Source organism: Dasypus novemcinctus, chromosome 28 (genome assembly GCF_030445035.2).
Source record: "Dasypus novemcinctus isolate mDasNov1 chromosome 28, mDasNov1.1.hap2, whole genome shotgun sequence".
NCBI lineage: Eukaryota > Metazoa > Chordata > Mammalia > Cingulata > Dasypodidae > Dasypus > Dasypus novemcinctus.
In genome coordinates, this window is record NC_080700.1 from 21,819,894 (window position 1) to 21,838,418 (window position 18,525).

Here is an 18,525-nt window from a genome sequence, read left to right on the forward strand (position 1 = left end):
GAAACTTCAAGATTAGCATAGTGTGGGTAGAAAAACACTGAAAACAGTCATTTACTCTATAAATTGTATTACTTATTCCCACCAGTCTTGTTCACCCATATATCCCTTTGCTTTAACATTACCGAAAGGTGTGTGTGTGAAAAAGCCATTCCCACACACCGGATGCGCAGCAGTGGGTATATACAGTCAGCTGCCACCCTCGCCCTTGGACACTCCCTGTTCCACCACTCCACCCGCTTCCCCTCCCCAGGCCAGGCCTCCTCTAGGGTTCAGAAGGGTGTACCACGGCTGCTGATTTCTCACATTCGTGCCTTTTCTAATGAAGATATTTACCAATAAGATAAGTTGTAAGAGATTGTCTAAGACTTCAGGTATTAGGTAACATTCAAAAATATTTCAGGTCTTGCAATAGTAGACTCTAGTAAACATGATTATAGATATATAAATATACATCCAGAATTATGATAGCATTATTTTTAAGTTCAAATGAGAAATAAACAAAAACAATCCACCTTAGGTACCTAATGTAAGAGCTGCCTGTTCTGTCACTGTTCACAGGGGAAGGGCAGTATGGGAAGGTCTACACTTGTATCAGTGTTGACACCGGTGAATTGATGGCTATGAAGGAGGTAAGTCACCTTTCCCTCCCTTTGAACTCATATGTTGAGGTGGGCCTTTTTATTTTAAGCCTCTGAGTGATAAGTGATAGAGATTTGCTAAAGAAACTTGAATTTATTTGGTCTTGGTAGTGCCTAGAGCTGGCGTAAGTACTTCCATAGTGAATTGTCTAGGCATAAAGTCCTGGAGACAGATAAGGCCAAGCTGGCAGATCCACCGAGATGGCATTTACAACAGATATGCTTCTATTCAAGCGAGGGTGATAAGACAAGGGATACAGATAATTCTAACACAATACAGGTGTGACATCTGTACAGAGAGAGACACAGAAATAAAATTTGATGAAGGCTCAGAGGAGGGTGCTAACAGTAGCATCTCATAGAGGGCGGTGTTGGATAAACTTCAGAAAATGAGTGATTGGAGGTAGGGATGAGGAGTGGGGGAAATCTGTCCTTGCGGTCTAAGGAAAAACCCAGTGTGGCTTTGGAGGGTGGGGCGTGGGTGGTGAGGCTGGAGATGTGTGTTAAGTTAGCACCACCGGAGGCTCGGGGGAGGATGGGTGTACAGCGCCCACGCCTCACCACGCAGGGCCGTTCCCTACCCGTCCCCGGTGCCCACTCCCTCCCTGGCCCTCCTGCAGCGTGCACGTGCCTCTCTGGCCCTTAGGCCCACTTCTTTTATACGGTCTGTCCAGCTTGATCTTGTAAACGCCTGAAGGGCAGAACCGTTTCTTATCTTGATCTGGCCCAGACCCTAATCATCAGGGGTTTTGTCCTGAACAGTAATGTTTTTGGTAATGCAGTTTGCCGCTGTGAAAACGATCTCTTAGCAGTCATCTCACCAGGTAGTCAAAAGCAGCCATGTGTAGTTCAGGTGGAACAACGCGAGGAGGAATCTGGACGTCAGGCCATAGGCACCGAGACTGTGTGCGCAGTGGCTCTGGGAGGTGGGGGTGGTCAGGAGACAGCTTCACAGCCGTGCGTTCCAGCTCGTGTCGGCACCAGCAGTCATCGACACTTTTCCTTTCACAGATTCGATTTCAACCTAATGACCATAAAACTATCAAGGAAACTGCAGACGAATTGAAAATATTCGAAGGCATCAAACACCCCAATCTGGTTCGGTATTTTGGTGTGGAGCTTCATAGAGTAAGCCAACTTTAATCACACTGTTTGTGTGTGAGGAATCAGTGAGGGTCCAGAATGGAGTCCTGTTCTACATCACAGGTCTTCTCATTTCAGAGCACAGTAACTTTGCCTAATTATCAGGAAATCTCCATGAGTTACATCATTTCTGCCTTCTCTCTGAAACTAGAGGAGTTCTTCCTAAAATGTAAGTTGTAGACTGTAGTCATTAACCCGACATTATAAAGCACTGAAACCCATCCTGCCAATCAGAAGATTCTTCTCAAATGCCCCTCACACAGCTTCTTGCTACCGGTTGCCCCCATCCCCTCTCCCCTTTTTTTTCTTAATTGTTGAGTGCACTGTTAAGTAATACCAATTTTTCTTTTACATGTATTTAAGGGAGCCATCATGAAATAAGAGAAAATTAAGACCTCAAATTCATTTTCCCCTTTGTGTGTAGAAATAAACACTCTGAGGGATTGTGTCTTGGATATCTTGGTAGACTTGTGCTTCCAGGCAAAGTTGGATATTGATATTTTTTAATGTCTTCACAAATAAATTCATACTTGAAAAGGATGTGTTTCAGTACTTAATAATATGTTTATAGGGACATCCCTGTTAGTCCCTGTCTGAGATTATATAGCAGACTTAATTACCGAAATGCATCGCCTTTGATTTGAAGGAGATGCTGTTTTCCTACCTAGCTGTATAATTCCAGACAGAGAAGGCAGGCAGAAACAGAAGAGTTAGAAGCCATTGCTGTAAGAAAAATCCCTTGTTCAGGTTGCCAAGTATAGTAGACCATTAGAAAGAAGATTCCTTTGGGGCTTGGCCTTTGAAGTTTTCCAGATTTTTCACTTGATGTACGTGTAAGGAAAACAGTGAACACAGGGCTGCATATTATTCCTTCCACAGGAAGAAATGTATATCTTCATGGAGTACTGTGATGAGGGCACGCTGGAAGAGGTGTCGAGGCTGGGGCTGCAGGAACACGTCATCAGGCTGTATTCCAAGCAGATCACCATTGCCATCAATGTTCTGCACGAGCACGGCATCGTTCACCGGGACATCAAAGGTAACCCCCCACCCCCGGCTCATGGGGGTGCGCAGTGCATCTTAGGTGCTCCACGCACGTTGTAGCTCTGGAACCTACGAACACCTTTGCTTTAAGCCGTCTTCTATGATGAGCCCAATAATGAGAAACAATGTAGAACCTACATTTCCATCTTTGAGTGGATAAATCCGCCTTGTATGTTCAGCACTGCTTGAAAAGAAGTCCATTTTCCAAAAGCAGAGGTTGCTGTTTTTATAGGCTGACTTACCATATCCTGTTTACTTTTTTTAAATTTTTGTTTCAGTAACACATATACAACCAAAAATTTCACCCTTCTTATACATTATTCTTGGTCAAAGCAACATTTCTTTTTCCCTTCACAATATCCTTGTGCATGTATACTGAACATTTTGAATATATAAAATGACATATCAGAAATGCCAGTATAAGTCATAATATGCAGCTCATGGTTTTTTGTTGTTTTTTTTTTATTTAAAACATTTTTTATTGAAGTATAACATTCATGCGTGAGCATCCATAACAATAAGTGTATAATAAAAGTTGTGAACTTAAACATGCATAACATCATACAGGGCCCCGTACACCACCCCACTATACCTTGCATTGCTGTGAAACATTCATAACAAATTATGAAAGAGCATCATTAAAGTATTACTTCTAGCTATAGTCCATACTGTACATTTGGTGTATTTTTCCTTACTTCCCCCAACCCACCCTGTTAATTTTCTTTTCCTAAACCATACAGTTGATCTAAAGTGTACAGTCTATTTGGTATAATCACAGAGTTGTTCATTCATCACTTCTATCAATATTAGAGCATGTTCATTACTCCAGGAAAAAAAGTTAATACCTATATGTTAGCATTAATAATTACAAACCCTCTGATCTTCTTTTACCATTTTTATTCCTTTCCAAACATTTATAAACAACTTTTTATCAGTTCTGCAGATTGGACCTCATCTTTCCATTCTCTAACCACATTCTGTTCTCTGGTGACCTACAGTCTAGGTATTAACTCCATGAGTTTACTCATTGTAGTTAGTTCATAATAGCAAAATCATACAATATTTGTCATTTTATGCCTGGCTTGCTTCACTCAACATAATGTCCTCCAGCTTCATACAAGTTGCCATATGCTTCCTTCCAGCTGAATAATATGCCATCGTGTGTATACAACACAGTTTGTTTATCCATTCGTCATTTGATGGACACCTGGGTTGTATCCAGCTTTTGGCAATTGCCAGTCGCGCCTCCATGAACGCTGGTGTGCAGAGGTCTGTTCATGTCCCAGCTCGTAGGTCTTCCGTGCCTGGTAGTGGTGTTCTGGTCACGTGTGGGTCTGTCTCTGACTTCCTAGGAGCTGCCGGACGGACCTCCACGGTGACCGTGCCGTTCTACCTTCTACCTTCCTGCCAGTCTCCACATCCTCCCCAACACTTGTAGTTCTCTGTCTTCTTAATAGTGGCCATTCTGATATGTGTGAAGTGATAGCTCATTGTAGCTTTTATTTGCATTTCCCTGATAACTGGTGATGTCGAATATTTTTTCATGTGTTTTTTTTTTTTCACTGTTTGTAGTTCCTCTTTAGAAAAATGTCTGTTCATTTCTTTTGCCTATATTTTAATCTGATCATTTGTCTTTTTATTGTTGAGTTGTAGGATCTCTTTATATATCATGAATGTTAGACCCATGTCAGATGTGTGATTTCCAAATATTTTCTCCTTTTGAGTTAGCTGCCTTTTTACCCCCTCCACAAAGCCCTTTCAGGTGCAGAAGTATTTATTTTGAGAAGGTCCCATTTATTCATTTTTTCTTTTGTAGCTTATGCTTTGTGTAAGGTTTAAGAGACCCCCACCTACTACAAAGGCTTACAAGTGTTTCCCTATATTATCTTCTAGGAATTTTATGGTCCTGGCTTTTACGTTTAGGTTCTTGATCCATTTTGAGTTGATTCTTATATAGGGAGTGAGATAGGGTTTCTCTTTCATTATTTTGGTTATGGATATCCAGTTCTCCCAGGACATTTGTTGAACAGACTGTTGAAGAGACTGTCCCAGAAAAGTAGACTTGATAGGCTTTTATTAAATCAGTACACCATAGAGGTATGGGTCTATTTTTGAACTTTCAATTTGATTTCATTGATCATTGTATCTAATACCATACTGTTGCTTTATGATATACTTCAACTTCAGGAAGCTTAGGCCGTTCAACTTTGCTCTTCTTTTTGGGGATGTTTTTAGCTATTCAGGACCCTTTTTCCTTCCAAATAAATTTGGTAATTGACTTTTCTATTTCTGCAAAGTAGACTTGGAAATTTGATTGGGATTGCATTGAATTTATACATCAGTTTGGGTAGAATTGACATCTTCTGACATTTAGTCTTCCAGTTCATGAACATGGAATGTCCTTCCATTTGTTTAGGTCTTCTTTGATTTATTTTAGCAGTGTTTTGTAATGTTCTGAATACAGATTCTTTACATTCCTGGTTAAATTAATTCCTAGATATTTGAGTCTTTTTGTCGCTATTGCAAATGGTACTTTTTTCTTAATTTCCTCCTCAGCTTGCACCTTACTAGTGTATAGAAACACTACTGATTTTTGTGTGTTGATCTTATTTCTTTCCACTTTGCTGAACTCATTTATTAGCTCTAATAGCTTTGTTGCTGGATTCTTCTTTATATACTCTCTTAGTTTCTGTTTATCTGTGAATATTTTAAACTCACCGTCATATTTGGAAGGACAGTTTTGCCAGATAAACAATGATCAGGTACTCTCAAGTTTGTTTTTTCTCTCTTGCCTAGGGATTGACTGTTAGTAGCTGTGTGCTGTACTGCTATGTGATTCTTGGTTCAACTTGTTCTAAATATTTAGGATTGCCCTGTTTAAGTGCTCAAACCAGGGCCAAGGTCCGAGTAATGGGGTGCTGGCCAGTTTCCAAGGCCTTGGAGAAGGAGGTAGTAAAGGTGCCAGATTACCTGCTTTTGTTTTTCTTTTCCCAGTTTCCAAAATACACAGTGCTTCTGGACTTTTTAGTATAAACAAATATTTTTGATTTACTAATTTTCAGAGTAATGAAACAAAAATTGTATTTTCTTAGGAATGGAAAACTTGCTTGGTAGTTACTCATTCTTTTTATCTTTTTCAAAAGTGTATCTCTTAGTGCCTACTGTTTTTCGCTGAAGGAATGTTTATTTTTTGTCTGGACATTCTGGCTATACCGCATCATCATAAAATTCTTCTGCCCTTTCTTTATTTGTAGGACTGGAAAGTGGATTCATTTTGGTTTTCTTCCTCACAAATTCTTTCCCATCTGTCTTTAGAGCCATTGCAGTTGCTAGTCTTGTCCCCTTGTCAGACTTTGGTTCTTTATGAAGGTGCTCAGTGTCCCGAGGTGAGAGTAACTTGTCTCTGGGCCCCTCTTTGCTGTCTATTTCGATGGATCACCTTTTTTTGGCTTTCCCAGGGGAGCACCGAGTTCTTTCCTTACTTGGGCCATGCGGATTTTCTGGAAGTCTTCCTGAGTAAAACTCGACTGGTGCTGATGGCTGCAGCTTCGGCTTTCTGCTTTTCCGTGGACATGCTCTTCTGCTTCTTGGAAATTTCTGGCTGTTCTTCAGGGAGAGTGGTGCACGTCTACTACTTACCACTGGTGTCCTCCTCCTCGCTGAGCCTGGCAGTTTCCCACCCATCTTAAGCATTTTCAGCGTTCTCTTCTTCTTTCTCAATTTCCAGAACTTCTGCTCCTGAAATATAATCTTTAGCATCTAATGCTCCATATTCTTGCACTCTTGCTTCAATCGAGGCTTCTCTAGGATTCCCTCAGAATTTCTTCTGCAACATCTGAGGATTTGGTGTTTGGAAGAACTGAATCAGAGTTCTAGCAGACATCATCACGTTCTTATCTTTGTGTGTTGTATACTGGGCCAGGTCTTGAGAAGTTCTTCATTCACGGCTAGAGGACATCGAGCTGTTACCTCTTTTACAGCATTGTGTCCTGCTGTCATGGGTTCACCCGAGGTCTTGCTGGGAACAGAATTGTTGGCCACAGTCATGAGCAATGACTGAATGATCTCTGGGGGCACCAGGTGATGAGACACGCAGCAAACAGAAGGATCTTTGTTGCTTCTCTTCAGTGGGGCTGCAGAAACCTTTGCCCAAAGGGATGGAAGTTAAGAGAAAGCTCGTGAATTCCCTCCAATCTTGAGATAAGGTTCATGCGCATCATCTTCACTTCAGACCTCTCTTTAGAGCTCTCCAGTTGTTTTAGTAGTTTTCTGAAAAAGCTTGGGGATCATGAATCAAGTGAATAGCTGCTCTTTTACTTATTTATTAGTTTTCCCTTCTTTGCATGCACTTTCCTGATTTGCCAGCAGATGGCGATCTTCAGTGGCCCTCTTAGCTCAGGCCCCAGATGCTAGAGAAGAATGCATTCCCTGAGTGGGCAGTGCAGAAGCAATGTGCCCAGGGCCGTCCAACTCTCAAACTTCCTCAAAAGCTGTTCTCCCTTGGCTAGCAGCATCCTTCCCTCCTCTGTGTCCTCAGTAGCCAGCCCAGGGAAGTAGGGAAGATGTCTGAGAAGGCAAATTATCTTTAGCCCTCTGTAGGCTCTCAGGGCAAACTGCCGTGGCCCCACCTGGCCTGGAAGTGTGTAACCCTCCAATGGCAGCAAACCCCGTTCGCTGGCCAGAATCCAAATTTGCCATAGGTTGTGTCCCTCCCTCTCTTCTTTCTTGGGAAGAGGACCCCTGAGACTCCCTTAGCCCGCAGCCACCTGCCAGGAGCCAGATGACCAGTGCTGTTTGCTCTGAAGGTGGGGTAATGGGTGCCAGCAGCTGCTGCTGCAGCTTTACTCAGGGAACTTTTCCAGCCAGCTGAGACTCCTTTCCTTCACCCCTCTCTCTTCTGGGTTGTTTTCCAGAGTTTCTCCCTGGCCTCTGGCTATTTTCTGGGTAAGAAGTGAGCCCTTTGCCCCTCCAGTCCTCCATCTTCCCAGAAGTCCCCAATTCATGTTTTTGAAAACAAGGATAGGGTCTATTTATACCAACCTCCTCACAGTTCATTCTGCTAAAACAATTTTGTCATGCTGATTGATTAAAGGTGTGCTTCCCTTCTGGTGCTTGGAGAGGAGCCATGCTTCTGTCACTGAGCTGCCACTATGCCCTTTGCCTTAGCCACGCCATGCTCCTAACTTTTGTAGCCGGGAGTCCGGGGGATCATTGAAGTGGGAAAATACCTTTGTCTCTCATTAGCCCTTTACTGAAGAGTTCCATTCTGTCACAGGTCTGAGGGCACCCTTAACACATTCACTCTTGAACTGGCCTGACTTCCCGAGGGCCCTTCTACCAGGGACTCAGTCTGGGGGCTGTTCTGTATTATACCCATTTCTAGCCTTTCTGCCATAAGCACCATTTTCAGTCTCTGTGTCAGTGTCACAAAATAGTACCTTCATGTCATATCACTTGGCCATGAAGAGAACCCCTCAGTCCTTGAATCAAGTTAGTTTGACTATGTCCTTTTTACATTCTCACATGCTGTCTGCATGTGTAAAGATGTGCAGATATAGGATAATTACAGAATAATGAAGTTAGTCCATTGCAGGGACCATCTCGGAGCACCAAGCCAGGAGAATTAACTGTTCGACTTCAGCTCATCTCTGGCTAGTTGCCCAGCTCGAGGGGCTCTGTATTGCTTTGTGATGGAGGTACCAGAAAATACACCATTACCAGAGATGCATGGGACAGTTGGGGCAATGACATCCTGTAGCCTATGTTAAAAGGCAAAAATTCCTTGACATGAGCAGTAGCCCTAATTTCCAACTAGCTTACAAGTTAGGCAAGTATATTGCTTATAGAAATATCACAGAATTTTGCAGAACATTCTTTACAGTCACAGTCCGGTAAATCCAACGGCAGCCTTGAATATGACTCTGAAGAACAGCAGTGTGTATGCTGTTGTAGAACCTGCTAACTGTATAGAGCTCTAATTTTCAGGAATGCCACCAAAAGCATTTGTCTTTTGTTGGTAGTTTTCTTTTAAGTCTCTCTGAAGGTTTTTTATGTCAGGATTTACACATATACTTCAGTTCAGAACTGGGTGTTTACAGCTATCTGCACTGATGCTAAAATGTCTTTGCTCTATATTTTTAAGGAGCATGAACAGAGCTCCGAAATCTTTATATTATTATGCTTTGTATGTAAAATGTCTTAAACCTTTATATTATTAAAGGTGGTGATTAAAATTCCTGATAGTTCAGTTGATCATGTAACCTTAAAAATGCCCACATTGAGAGGCTTTTAACAACTGTCTGTTTCTTGTTAGGTGCCAATATCTTCCTTACCTCATCTGGACTAATCAAACTGGGAGATTTTGGATGCTCAGTAAAGCTTAAAAACAACGCCCAGACCATGCCCGGTGAGGTGGATAGCACCCTGGGGACAGCAGGTAGGCACAGTCACCCACTGCAGGTGTTTCCTAACTGCCTTTCCTTCCGCTCTGTCCGTGAGACTCGGAAAGCAGGTGAGGGTTTCTCTTCATGAAACAACTGCTTCCGCTCCACTTAAGCTCTCTCCTGAAACCAGCTGTTCAGACTGGAAAAATTAATTAGTACTGTAAAGGAGGGAGGAAAGGGCTTTTTTCCCCCAGAAAAACAATTTTTGTTGTTTGCATTGAGTTTATTGAAATTATTCTAATTGAAACAAAATTATGGTTAAATGGTAATTATTTGTAACAGTATTTCGTGTCATAATTTTACATCCTCCTTTGGGGGTTACATTTCATATTACATTGTTAATGCAATTTATCTGAAAATTTGGACATTCTGAAATTGTCTTTTTTTTTTTTTTTTAAAGATTTATTTATTTCTCTCCCCTTCTCCCCCACCCCACACCCCGGTTGTCTGTTCTCTGTGTCTGTTTGCCACATCTTCTTCTTTGTCCGCTTCTGTTGTTGTCAGTGGCATGGGAATCTGTGTTTCTTTTTGTTGCGTCATCTTGCTGTGTCAGCTCTCCCTGTGTGCGGCGCCATTCTTAGGCAGGCTGCACTTTCTTTCATGCTGGGCGGCTCTTCTTACGGGGCACACTCCTTGCGCGTGGGGCTCCCCTACGTGGGGACACCCCTGCATGGCAGGGCACTCCTTGTGCGCATCAGCACTGCACATGGGCCAGCTCCACATGGGTCAAGGAGGCCTGGGGTTTGAACCGCGGACCTTCCATATGGTAGACGGATGCCCTATCCACTGGGCCAAGTCCGCTTCCCAAAATTGTTTTTTAAAAGAAAATTCTGCACCTAAAGAATCTTTCCAATGAATTGGTTTATAATATCTATTTTCATTTTTTTGACAATTCTATTTAAATGTTTCTTCTGTGTAGACTATTACACAATGTTAATTTGGTGTTTTTTTTTAAAGATTTATTTATCTCTCTCTCCCTCCCCACCCTGGTTGTCTGTTCTCTGTGTCTATTTGCTGCATTTTCTTTGTCTGCTTCTGTTGTTGTCAGCGGCACGGGAATCTGTGTTTCTTTTTGCTGCGTCATCTTGTTGTGTCAGCTCTCGTGTGCAGCACCATTCCTGGGCAGGCTGCACTTTCTTTCGTGCTGGGCGGCTCTCCTTATGGGGCGCACTCCTTGCGCATGGGGCTCCCCTACGCAGGGACACCCCTGCATGGCAGGGCACTCCTTGTGCGCATCAGCACTACGCATGGGTCAGCTCCACACGGGTCAGGGAGGCCCGGGGTTTGAACCGTGGACCTCCCATGTGGTAGACGGACGCCCTAACCACTGGGCCAAGTCCACCGCCCAATGTTAATTTGTTAGTTGGCTCTGTTAATACACGGTGCTGTATCTCTAACATGAATTCCACCACCTGTGATTCTAAAGCGTACATGGCTCCTGAGGTCATTACCCGCGCTAAAGGAGAGGGCCATGGGCGCGCTGCCGACATCTGGAGCCTGGGCTGCGTGGTGACAGAGATGGTGACTGGGAAGGTAAGCGGGCCAGGAACTAAGTGAGGGTAACTTACATGAAACAGAGCAGTGATTGTGCTATTTAGTATCCATTAAGTACTGAGGACACATTTTCTGCCAAAGAGAGAAAGTGACTACAGATAAAAAAAAAAGTGACCTTTCAAAAGATGAAGTCAAGTTAAGAAAAATGCCAAACTTGGAGACATATTTTTAAGATATATCACATAGGGAACTCGTATAAGTGAATTTTAAAAATCACAAAGCTCAAATTAAAATGTATGTTAATGTCAAGCAAAAATCGAACCAAAGCAAAATATGGGCAGTAGTATATAGTAATATATTAATAATCTTCCATTAAGTGGGAAAAAAGGAGCTATACTAACTGAAAGAAGCTAGACAAAAGGGTACTACATATCGTTTGACTCCATCTATACAAAATGTAAATATAGATAAATTAGAATGGAAACAGAATAGCAGCTATGTTCAGCAGGGGAAACACAGAGGTGACTCTGTTAAGGGGTAGAGCTCTTTTTGTTTCTCTGTTTTTTATTTATTGTTATTATTGGAATAATGATAATGCTCTAATAATGATTATAGTGATAAATACACAAATGTGATTATACCAATACTACTGATTGTACACTTGGGATAGATTATATGTTTTATTAATATATATCAATAAAATTGATTAAAAAAAACAAAACCTGGAGGAACAGTCACTTAAAAAAAGAAATGTGAAAAGATGGCCAACCTCACTAATAATCAAAGTTGTTCACTTAAAAATGAAATTTCATTTTTTATTTAGCATATGGTTGACATTTTTAAAGATTGATAATATCTGGTGTTAGAAAGGGGATGTGGGAAAACAGATAAATGTTGTGAATGACAGTTCAGTATGGTAGAGAACTGCTCTAGAGGACAGATTCCTATTAAAATTTTTTATGTGTCGAGCTCTTTAAGAATATTTCAACTTATAAAAATTTATCTTCTGAGGAAGTTACTATTGAACACTTGTACAAATGTATAAAGATGCACATGTACAGTGTGTGTATCTTTTATAAAGCAAAATGTTAGAAGTCTCTAAAGTGTTCATTAATAGGAAATTTGTTTAATTAAATATATTATAGCTATATCAGGCTGCTACTGAAAAAGACTGCACACAAGTACTCAGTAATTGTTAGCTATTATTTCTCTTAGTATCACAGTAGAAAGATGTATTATTTTAGTCAAGCCATACATCAGCAAAAGAACAAGGTCTCACAAATCGAAGAATACATATTGCAGTGACTAATAGGTATACAAATTAGAGTGCAATACAAACTTAGCTCTTTCTCTAACGAGTCACATTTTTCTGTGACTGTAATAAAACACGTTGAGCTTTCCATTAATAGAATTTGCTTATTATTCAACAGGAATCAAAGCATATTCAACATCCCATTAGATACCTGTTGAGTTTCATATGTTTTATTAACTTGTTTGTATCATTTTATATATCCCATTTTTTATTTACACAGTGATGACTTCTAGATAATGCTGAACTAATAGAACATCCCAAATAGTTAAACGAGTGATGCCAGCCACCTGTTTTTGCAAATAAAGTTTTATTGGCAAACAGTCATGACCATTTGGCTATTTATTGTGTATAGCTACTTTCATGCTGCCGTGGGAGACTTGAATACTTATGGTGGGGACCATAGGCATTTAGCTTACAAGCCTAAAATATTTACTCTGGCCCTTTAAGGAAAGGTTTGCTGACCCTTGTTATATATTAATATTGAGATACCTAAAAAGAGATTGGGTGTTTGCAATTTTTTTATACCATGTACTTTTAAAACCTGATTTTTTGTCTGTCTTTTTAGAGGCCCTGGCATGAATATGAACACAACTTTCAGATTATGTATAAAGTGGGAATGGGACATAAGCCGCCAATCCCTGAAAGATTAAGTCCTGAAGGAAAGGACTTCCTTTCTCACTGCCTTGAAAGTGATCCAAAGATGAGGTGGACGGCCAGCCAGCTCCTCGACCACTCATTTGTCAAGGTTTGGCCAATTACTGTTTTGCATCTGGCACTTAAAGGAATTTGGAAACATAAATATAAGTAAAAATAAATATATATATATAATGTTATATATGTATATACAATACTACTGGGCATATACACACAAAAATACATATATGAAATGAAAACGAACTATGTTTTTTGCCAGGGTTTTTTGTATATGTTTTTTTCACTCAGAAAATGTTAGTTGGGGTTCTCCTATTGGTTCCATTTTGGATAAGTTAATTTTGAGGAGCATTTGGGACAGTTAAATGGAATCAAATGAGACCTGATAAAAAGCATAGTTTTCACTCTTGAGTGTGTGGCATCTATTTAGAGGGTAGAGACAGGTGAGAAAATTATGTGTGATAATGGTACATATATCATGTTGTAGGGCCACTGAGAAGAGGTAAATGATTTAATCCCAGCAGGTAATCTCAGATATTACTTTCTGTAGTTGAGATGCCTGAACTATTTGGGAGGATTTAGCCAGGTCAGGAATGGGCATAAGGACACGCCATACAAAATGAGACGTAGAGAGGCCTGCTTGTGAGAGAACAGAACACTCGAGGAACTATCGATAGGTGGGTACTCATGGAACACAGCACAAAAGAGGGAAAGTGGCAAAAGATAATGCTGGAAGAGTAAGCAGGAGCCACATGAAGAAAACCATATTTGGTAAAGATAACAGTATGATTTAGTGTTTTAGAACGAATGCACTGGAAGCAAGAGACGTGTTAGGTCGCTGCTGACATAACCTACAGGACCGTGGAGGAAAAGTGAGGGTTGAGTTTTAAGCAGTATTTAGGACTTGGAATAGCCATGACTGAGTAGGTGGGTTTGAGCGGCGAGTGAGGGAGAGCCCAGGAGGGCTCCCGGCCCTGGCTTGAGCCCCTCGGTTAAGGAGGCTCCATGCACCACGGCAGGCAGGCGGGCGCCGCGGCGTGGCGCAGGTTCAGCTTGGGATACCTTTGGAGCATCTGCTGGGGATTTCAGATGGGCATTTAGATATTTTGGGCTGGGACTCAGGAGAGAGAATTGAACTAGGCGTACAGCTTAGGGTGACAAATGCTGCTGGCAGAGTGTGTAGAGGAGAAGTGAAGTGAGAATGAAACCCTGGAGAAGACAGCGTTTACGGGCCCTGCAGAGCCACTCCTGGAAGGGAAGGCGCAGGGAGGGGGGCACCATTGTTCTCAGGTGAGTGAAATTAAGGACAAACAACTGGGTTTGCTGTGTTGATAGTGGGGACATGCAATTGAATAAATATACTATTTCTTGGTTAAAAAGTGAGTAAACAGTTTCTGTTGGCCTGAGTGTATTTTTTTTAAATGCTCCCAGTGGTCAGTTTGTAGGCCTGACTTTGGAGCAGTGGCTGGGCGCTGGCATTGTCCACTGCCGCTGACCTCTGCCAGGCCCGGTGCTTGAGATCCAGTGCAGTAGAGCGTGACTCTGCTGTATGGAGGGGTTTCATCTGTCCCCTGCCTTCCTCCCAGGTTTGCACAGATGAAGAATGAAGCTAATCGTCAGGACGTGGCCTAGTCCTGTATGTGCTCGGAAAATTCTCTTAATCACTACTGTATGTAATATTTACATAAAGACTGTGCTGAGAAGCAGTATAAGCCTTTTAACCTTCCAAGACTGAAGACTGCACAGGTGACAAGCGTCACTTCTCCTGCTGCTCCTGTTTGTTTTAGTTGGCACAGGACCCTCCTGTGTGACAGCGTCCACGAGGCTAAAGAAGCTGCATGTTAAGTGCCATTACTACTGTACACGGACCATCGCCTTTGTCTTCTGTTTCTCGTGTGACTGAGAACCCTAATATCAGTGTAGTGTTTTGTCCTTCCTAGGTTCAAAAGAAGTTGTAGTGTTACCAGGCATTCTGGACCTTGTTTTTTAATCTCATGTTTGTCGAGTGCACTGACTGTGAAACCTCACCTTTTGTTGTTGGCGAGCTTCAGATTTGTTATGCAAAAGGCTGATTGATGAAATTTAAGAAAAGGTTCTTTTTTCAATAAATGGTTTATTTTAGGAAAGCTCAGTTATATTGTCTTTTAATGGTTATCAGCTCATGAGCCAATGTATTATATAATAGACAGGTTTGTTGTTTTCACTCACAGGTTCCTCAATGGAGGGAGCACAATAAAGTATGCTAAAGACAGCCCTGGGTTAGGTGTTCCTTTACGAGCTAGGCTCTTCTCTCTGAGAAGCGGAAAAAAGAAATAAAACAACACTAATGATGCCAGCTATCCCTTTTTAATTCTTTCATATAAACCAGCAAATTTACAACAGAAACTTTAAGCCTTGTTATTGCATGTTGGGGTTCAATTTATTTTTAAACCAAGATGTAGGGATGCTAGGACATACAAATACTGCTGATTGCTTCTCAGACATTTGGCTAAGAGCAAGTGTAAATATATATACTGCTAAATAATCTCTTGATACGAAAGCATTTTTTATGGCATGTAAACATTTTAGCATTTAGCTTTCTAAAATAGTCTGGATGAAGTCATTGATAGTGTTCTTTTTACTATTAATTTTTTTTAAAGATTGACCTTAAAGCTTGAAATCCTTTTAGAAGAGGATTGTGTCATACTTTATACACACCGGCTGACTATGGGCAAATAATTTCTCAGGCTAGAAATTAATGTCCGGGGAATGTGGGCATCATGGAAGGATTTACATGAACACTTAGATTTTTTCTTTACATTTAAGACTTTTTAACAGCTTTTTGAGATATTATTTATATAATTTTTTGATTGTACAACTCGATGACTTTTATTCTATTTATAGCATTGTGCAACTCTAACCGCAATGTTAGAACATTTCCATCAGCCCCCAAAAGAAGTGTTATGTCCACTTGTAGTCGCCCCCTTTCCTTTCCCCAGCCTTTGGCAACCACTAAACTACTTCCTGCCTCTATAGAGTCACCTCTTCTGGATCTTTACATATAAATAGTATCGTTCAATCTGTGGTCTTTTCTGTATGGTTTCTTTTGCTTAGAGCATAATATTTATGAGGTTTATCCATGTTGTGACATGTATCAGTACTTCATTCCTTTTTATTGCTGAATAGTAGTCCATTGCATGGAGATATCACATTTTACATATTGGTTCACTAGTTGATAGACATTTGGGTTGTTTCCAGTTTTTGGCTCTTATAAGTAATGCAGCTGTGAGCATTCATATACTCATCTTTGTGTGGGTATATGTGCTTTTATCTTGGAGTGGTACTGCTGGGTCTTTTGGGATAAATGTTTTCTTGAAATGCCAAATCTTACATCCCCTTCAGCCATGTATGAGGGTTCCAGCTTCTCCGGATCCTTGCCAACACTTGTTACTGTCTTTCTTTTTGATAATAGCCATTCTGGTAGACATGAACTGTTATCTCGCAATTTTGACCTGCATTTCCCTAATGATAGTCAGCATCTTTTCATGTGCTTTTTGGCCATACAGATGTCTTCTTTGGTGAAGTGTCTCTTTACATCTTTTGCCAATTTTTAAATTAAATTATTTGCCTTCTTAATATTGAATTGTAAGAGTGCTTTGTATATTCTGGAACTAGTCCTTTACTGAACATATATTTTGTGAATAGTTTCTCCCAGTCTTGGCTTATCTTTTCATTTTCTTGATGGTATCTTCTTAAGTGCAAAAAAATTTTATTTTGATGGAGCACAGTTTACCAATTTCTTTTATTGCTTATGCTCTTGATATCATATCTAAGAAAGCATTACCTAACCCATTGTCACAAAGGATTACTGCTATATTTTCTTTTAAGGGTTTTATAGTTTTAGCTGTGACGTTTATGTGCATGATCAAATTTAGGTACTTTTTGTGTATGATATGTGGGTCCAAATTCACCCTTTTACTTTTGAATATTCAATTGGCCAGCACCATTTGTTGAAAAGACTATTTTCTCCATTGAATTGTCTTGGTACACTTATTGAAAATCAGTTGAAAATAAATATAAGGGACTCAGAATTCTATTCCATTCATGTATATGTTAAATGTCTGTCTTTATGTAATACCAGACTATCTTAATTACTCTAGGTCTGTAGTAAGTTTTAAAATTGAGAGCGTGAGTACTCCAGACTTCTTTTTCAAGATTGTTTTGCTTATTCTTGGCCATTTGTATTTTCATATGAATTGTGGGATCAGCTTACCAATTCCTGCAAAATATAAAAACAAAACAAAACAAAAAAAAAACAGCTGGGATTTGATGGGATTGCATTGAGTCTATAGAATAATTTGGTGGAGTATTGCTATCTTAACAATATTGTCTTCCAACCTGTGAACACTGCATACCTTTCCATTTATTTAGAGTTTTACTTTCTCTCAGCCATGATACATAGTTTCCAAGTGTACAAGTCTTGGACTTGTTTTATTAAGCTTATTCCTAGGTATTTTATTTTTCAGGCTATTGTGAATGAGAATGCTTCGTTAATTTTATTTTCTGATTGTTCATTGCTAGTGTAAAGAAATACCATTGATTTCTGTATATTGATCTTTTATCCTGTCACCTTACTGAACTTGTTTTGTAGATTCCTTAGGATTTCCTACATATAAGATCGTGTCATCTGCGAATAAAGACAGGTTTACTTCTTCCCTTCCAGTCTAGGTGCCTTTTATTTCTTCTTCTTGTCTTAATTGCACTGACTAGAACTCCAGTTCAGTGGCGAGTAGAGGTGGAAAGTCGGCTTCAGTAGTTCATAACTTCCTACGAAGTTGTCCCTTTTAGCTAGATTGATTTGGTGGAATGGAGTTGATCATAGTCTTTATAGGTTGGTAATTGATGTGTCCTCTTTCATTCTGATTTCAGTAATTTGTCTTCTCTCTCCTTCTTAGCTAGAGGTCTGTAATTTTGTTGGTCTTTTGTTAATTTTCTCTATTTTCCCATTTTTTATCTTGCTTATTTCCACACTAATCAATATTTATTATTTCCTTTCTTCTGCATGCTTTGGGTTTAATTTGCTTATCTCTTTTTCATTTCTTTGGGTAGGAAGTTAGATTATTAATATAGGTGTTTAACACTAGCACTTTTCAGTGCTAGTGGCCTAGGACTCATAACTTATACATAAGAAATAGGAGAGCAACATTTGCAGTGACTGGAAAGGCCTTTGTTTAATGTATACTAAACTTTATAAGTGACTACTTTTTTATGTGATGCTATTGATTATAATGAATAGGTTGAAAGAAAGCTGAAAAGAAGGTGGAGGTGAAGATAAAAAATAGTTTAAAAAAATCTCTTCAGTGACTTTATAGTTTACAAATAGAGCCTATATCTTGAATCCATTTTATAGATGGTTACTTAATAAGTTTTATATATATGTAACAGTATAAAAGCAGGGGATCGATGTTTTTCCCCATCTAAAATAGCAGCCTCAAGCAGCTGACATTTTATTTGGTAGAGCAGGGCTTGGCAGACTGTTTTTTGTAAAAGGCAAGATAGAAATATTTTTGGCTTTATGGGCTGTATGGCCTCTTGCAGCAACTACTCAGCTCTTTTGTTGCAACACGAAAGGGGTGGGACAATGCATAAACAAAGGAAAGGGCTATGTTCCAATAAAATCTTATTTACAAAACATGTAGCAGACCAGACTGAACATACAGGCCATAGTTTGCCACCCCCTGCTATATAGCATTCAGCAGAATTAAAGAAATAGTATTTTCTTCTTATCCTAGTAGAGTGTATATGAAGAGTGTTCTATTTC

The 18,525-nt window shown here is 40.2% G+C and overlaps 1 protein-coding gene and 1 pseudogene across 4 annotated transcripts in view; one reads left to right on the top strand and one right to left on the bottom strand.

The window, feature by feature from the left end:
• MAP3K4 (mitogen-activated protein kinase kinase kinase 4) overlaps positions 1 to 14,976 on the top strand; it is a 145,810-nt gene extending 130,834 nt beyond the window's left edge. For all 4 annotated transcript variants that reach the window (XM_004449808.4, XM_004449805.4, XM_012520429.3 and 1 more), the window contains 7 exons: positions 559 to 629; positions 1,650 to 1,766; positions 2,661 to 2,820; positions 9,139 to 9,261; positions 10,695 to 10,801; positions 12,640 to 12,819; positions 14,312 to 14,976. In XM_004449808.4, the coding sequence (XP_004449865.1) occupies positions 559 to 629; positions 1,650 to 1,766; positions 2,661 to 2,820; positions 9,139 to 9,261; positions 10,695 to 10,801; positions 12,640 to 12,819; positions 14,312 to 14,332 (779 nt within the window). In that variant the 3' untranslated portion in view covers positions 14,333 to 14,976. The remainder of the gene's footprint in view (positions 1 to 558; positions 630 to 1,649; positions 1,767 to 2,660; positions 2,821 to 9,138; positions 9,262 to 10,694; positions 10,802 to 12,639; positions 12,820 to 14,311) is intronic.
• On the bottom strand, positions 5,711 to 8,229 carry LOC139437763 (protein SDA1 homolog; annotated as a pseudogene).
• Positions 14,977 to 18,525: the final 3,549 nt, after the last annotated feature.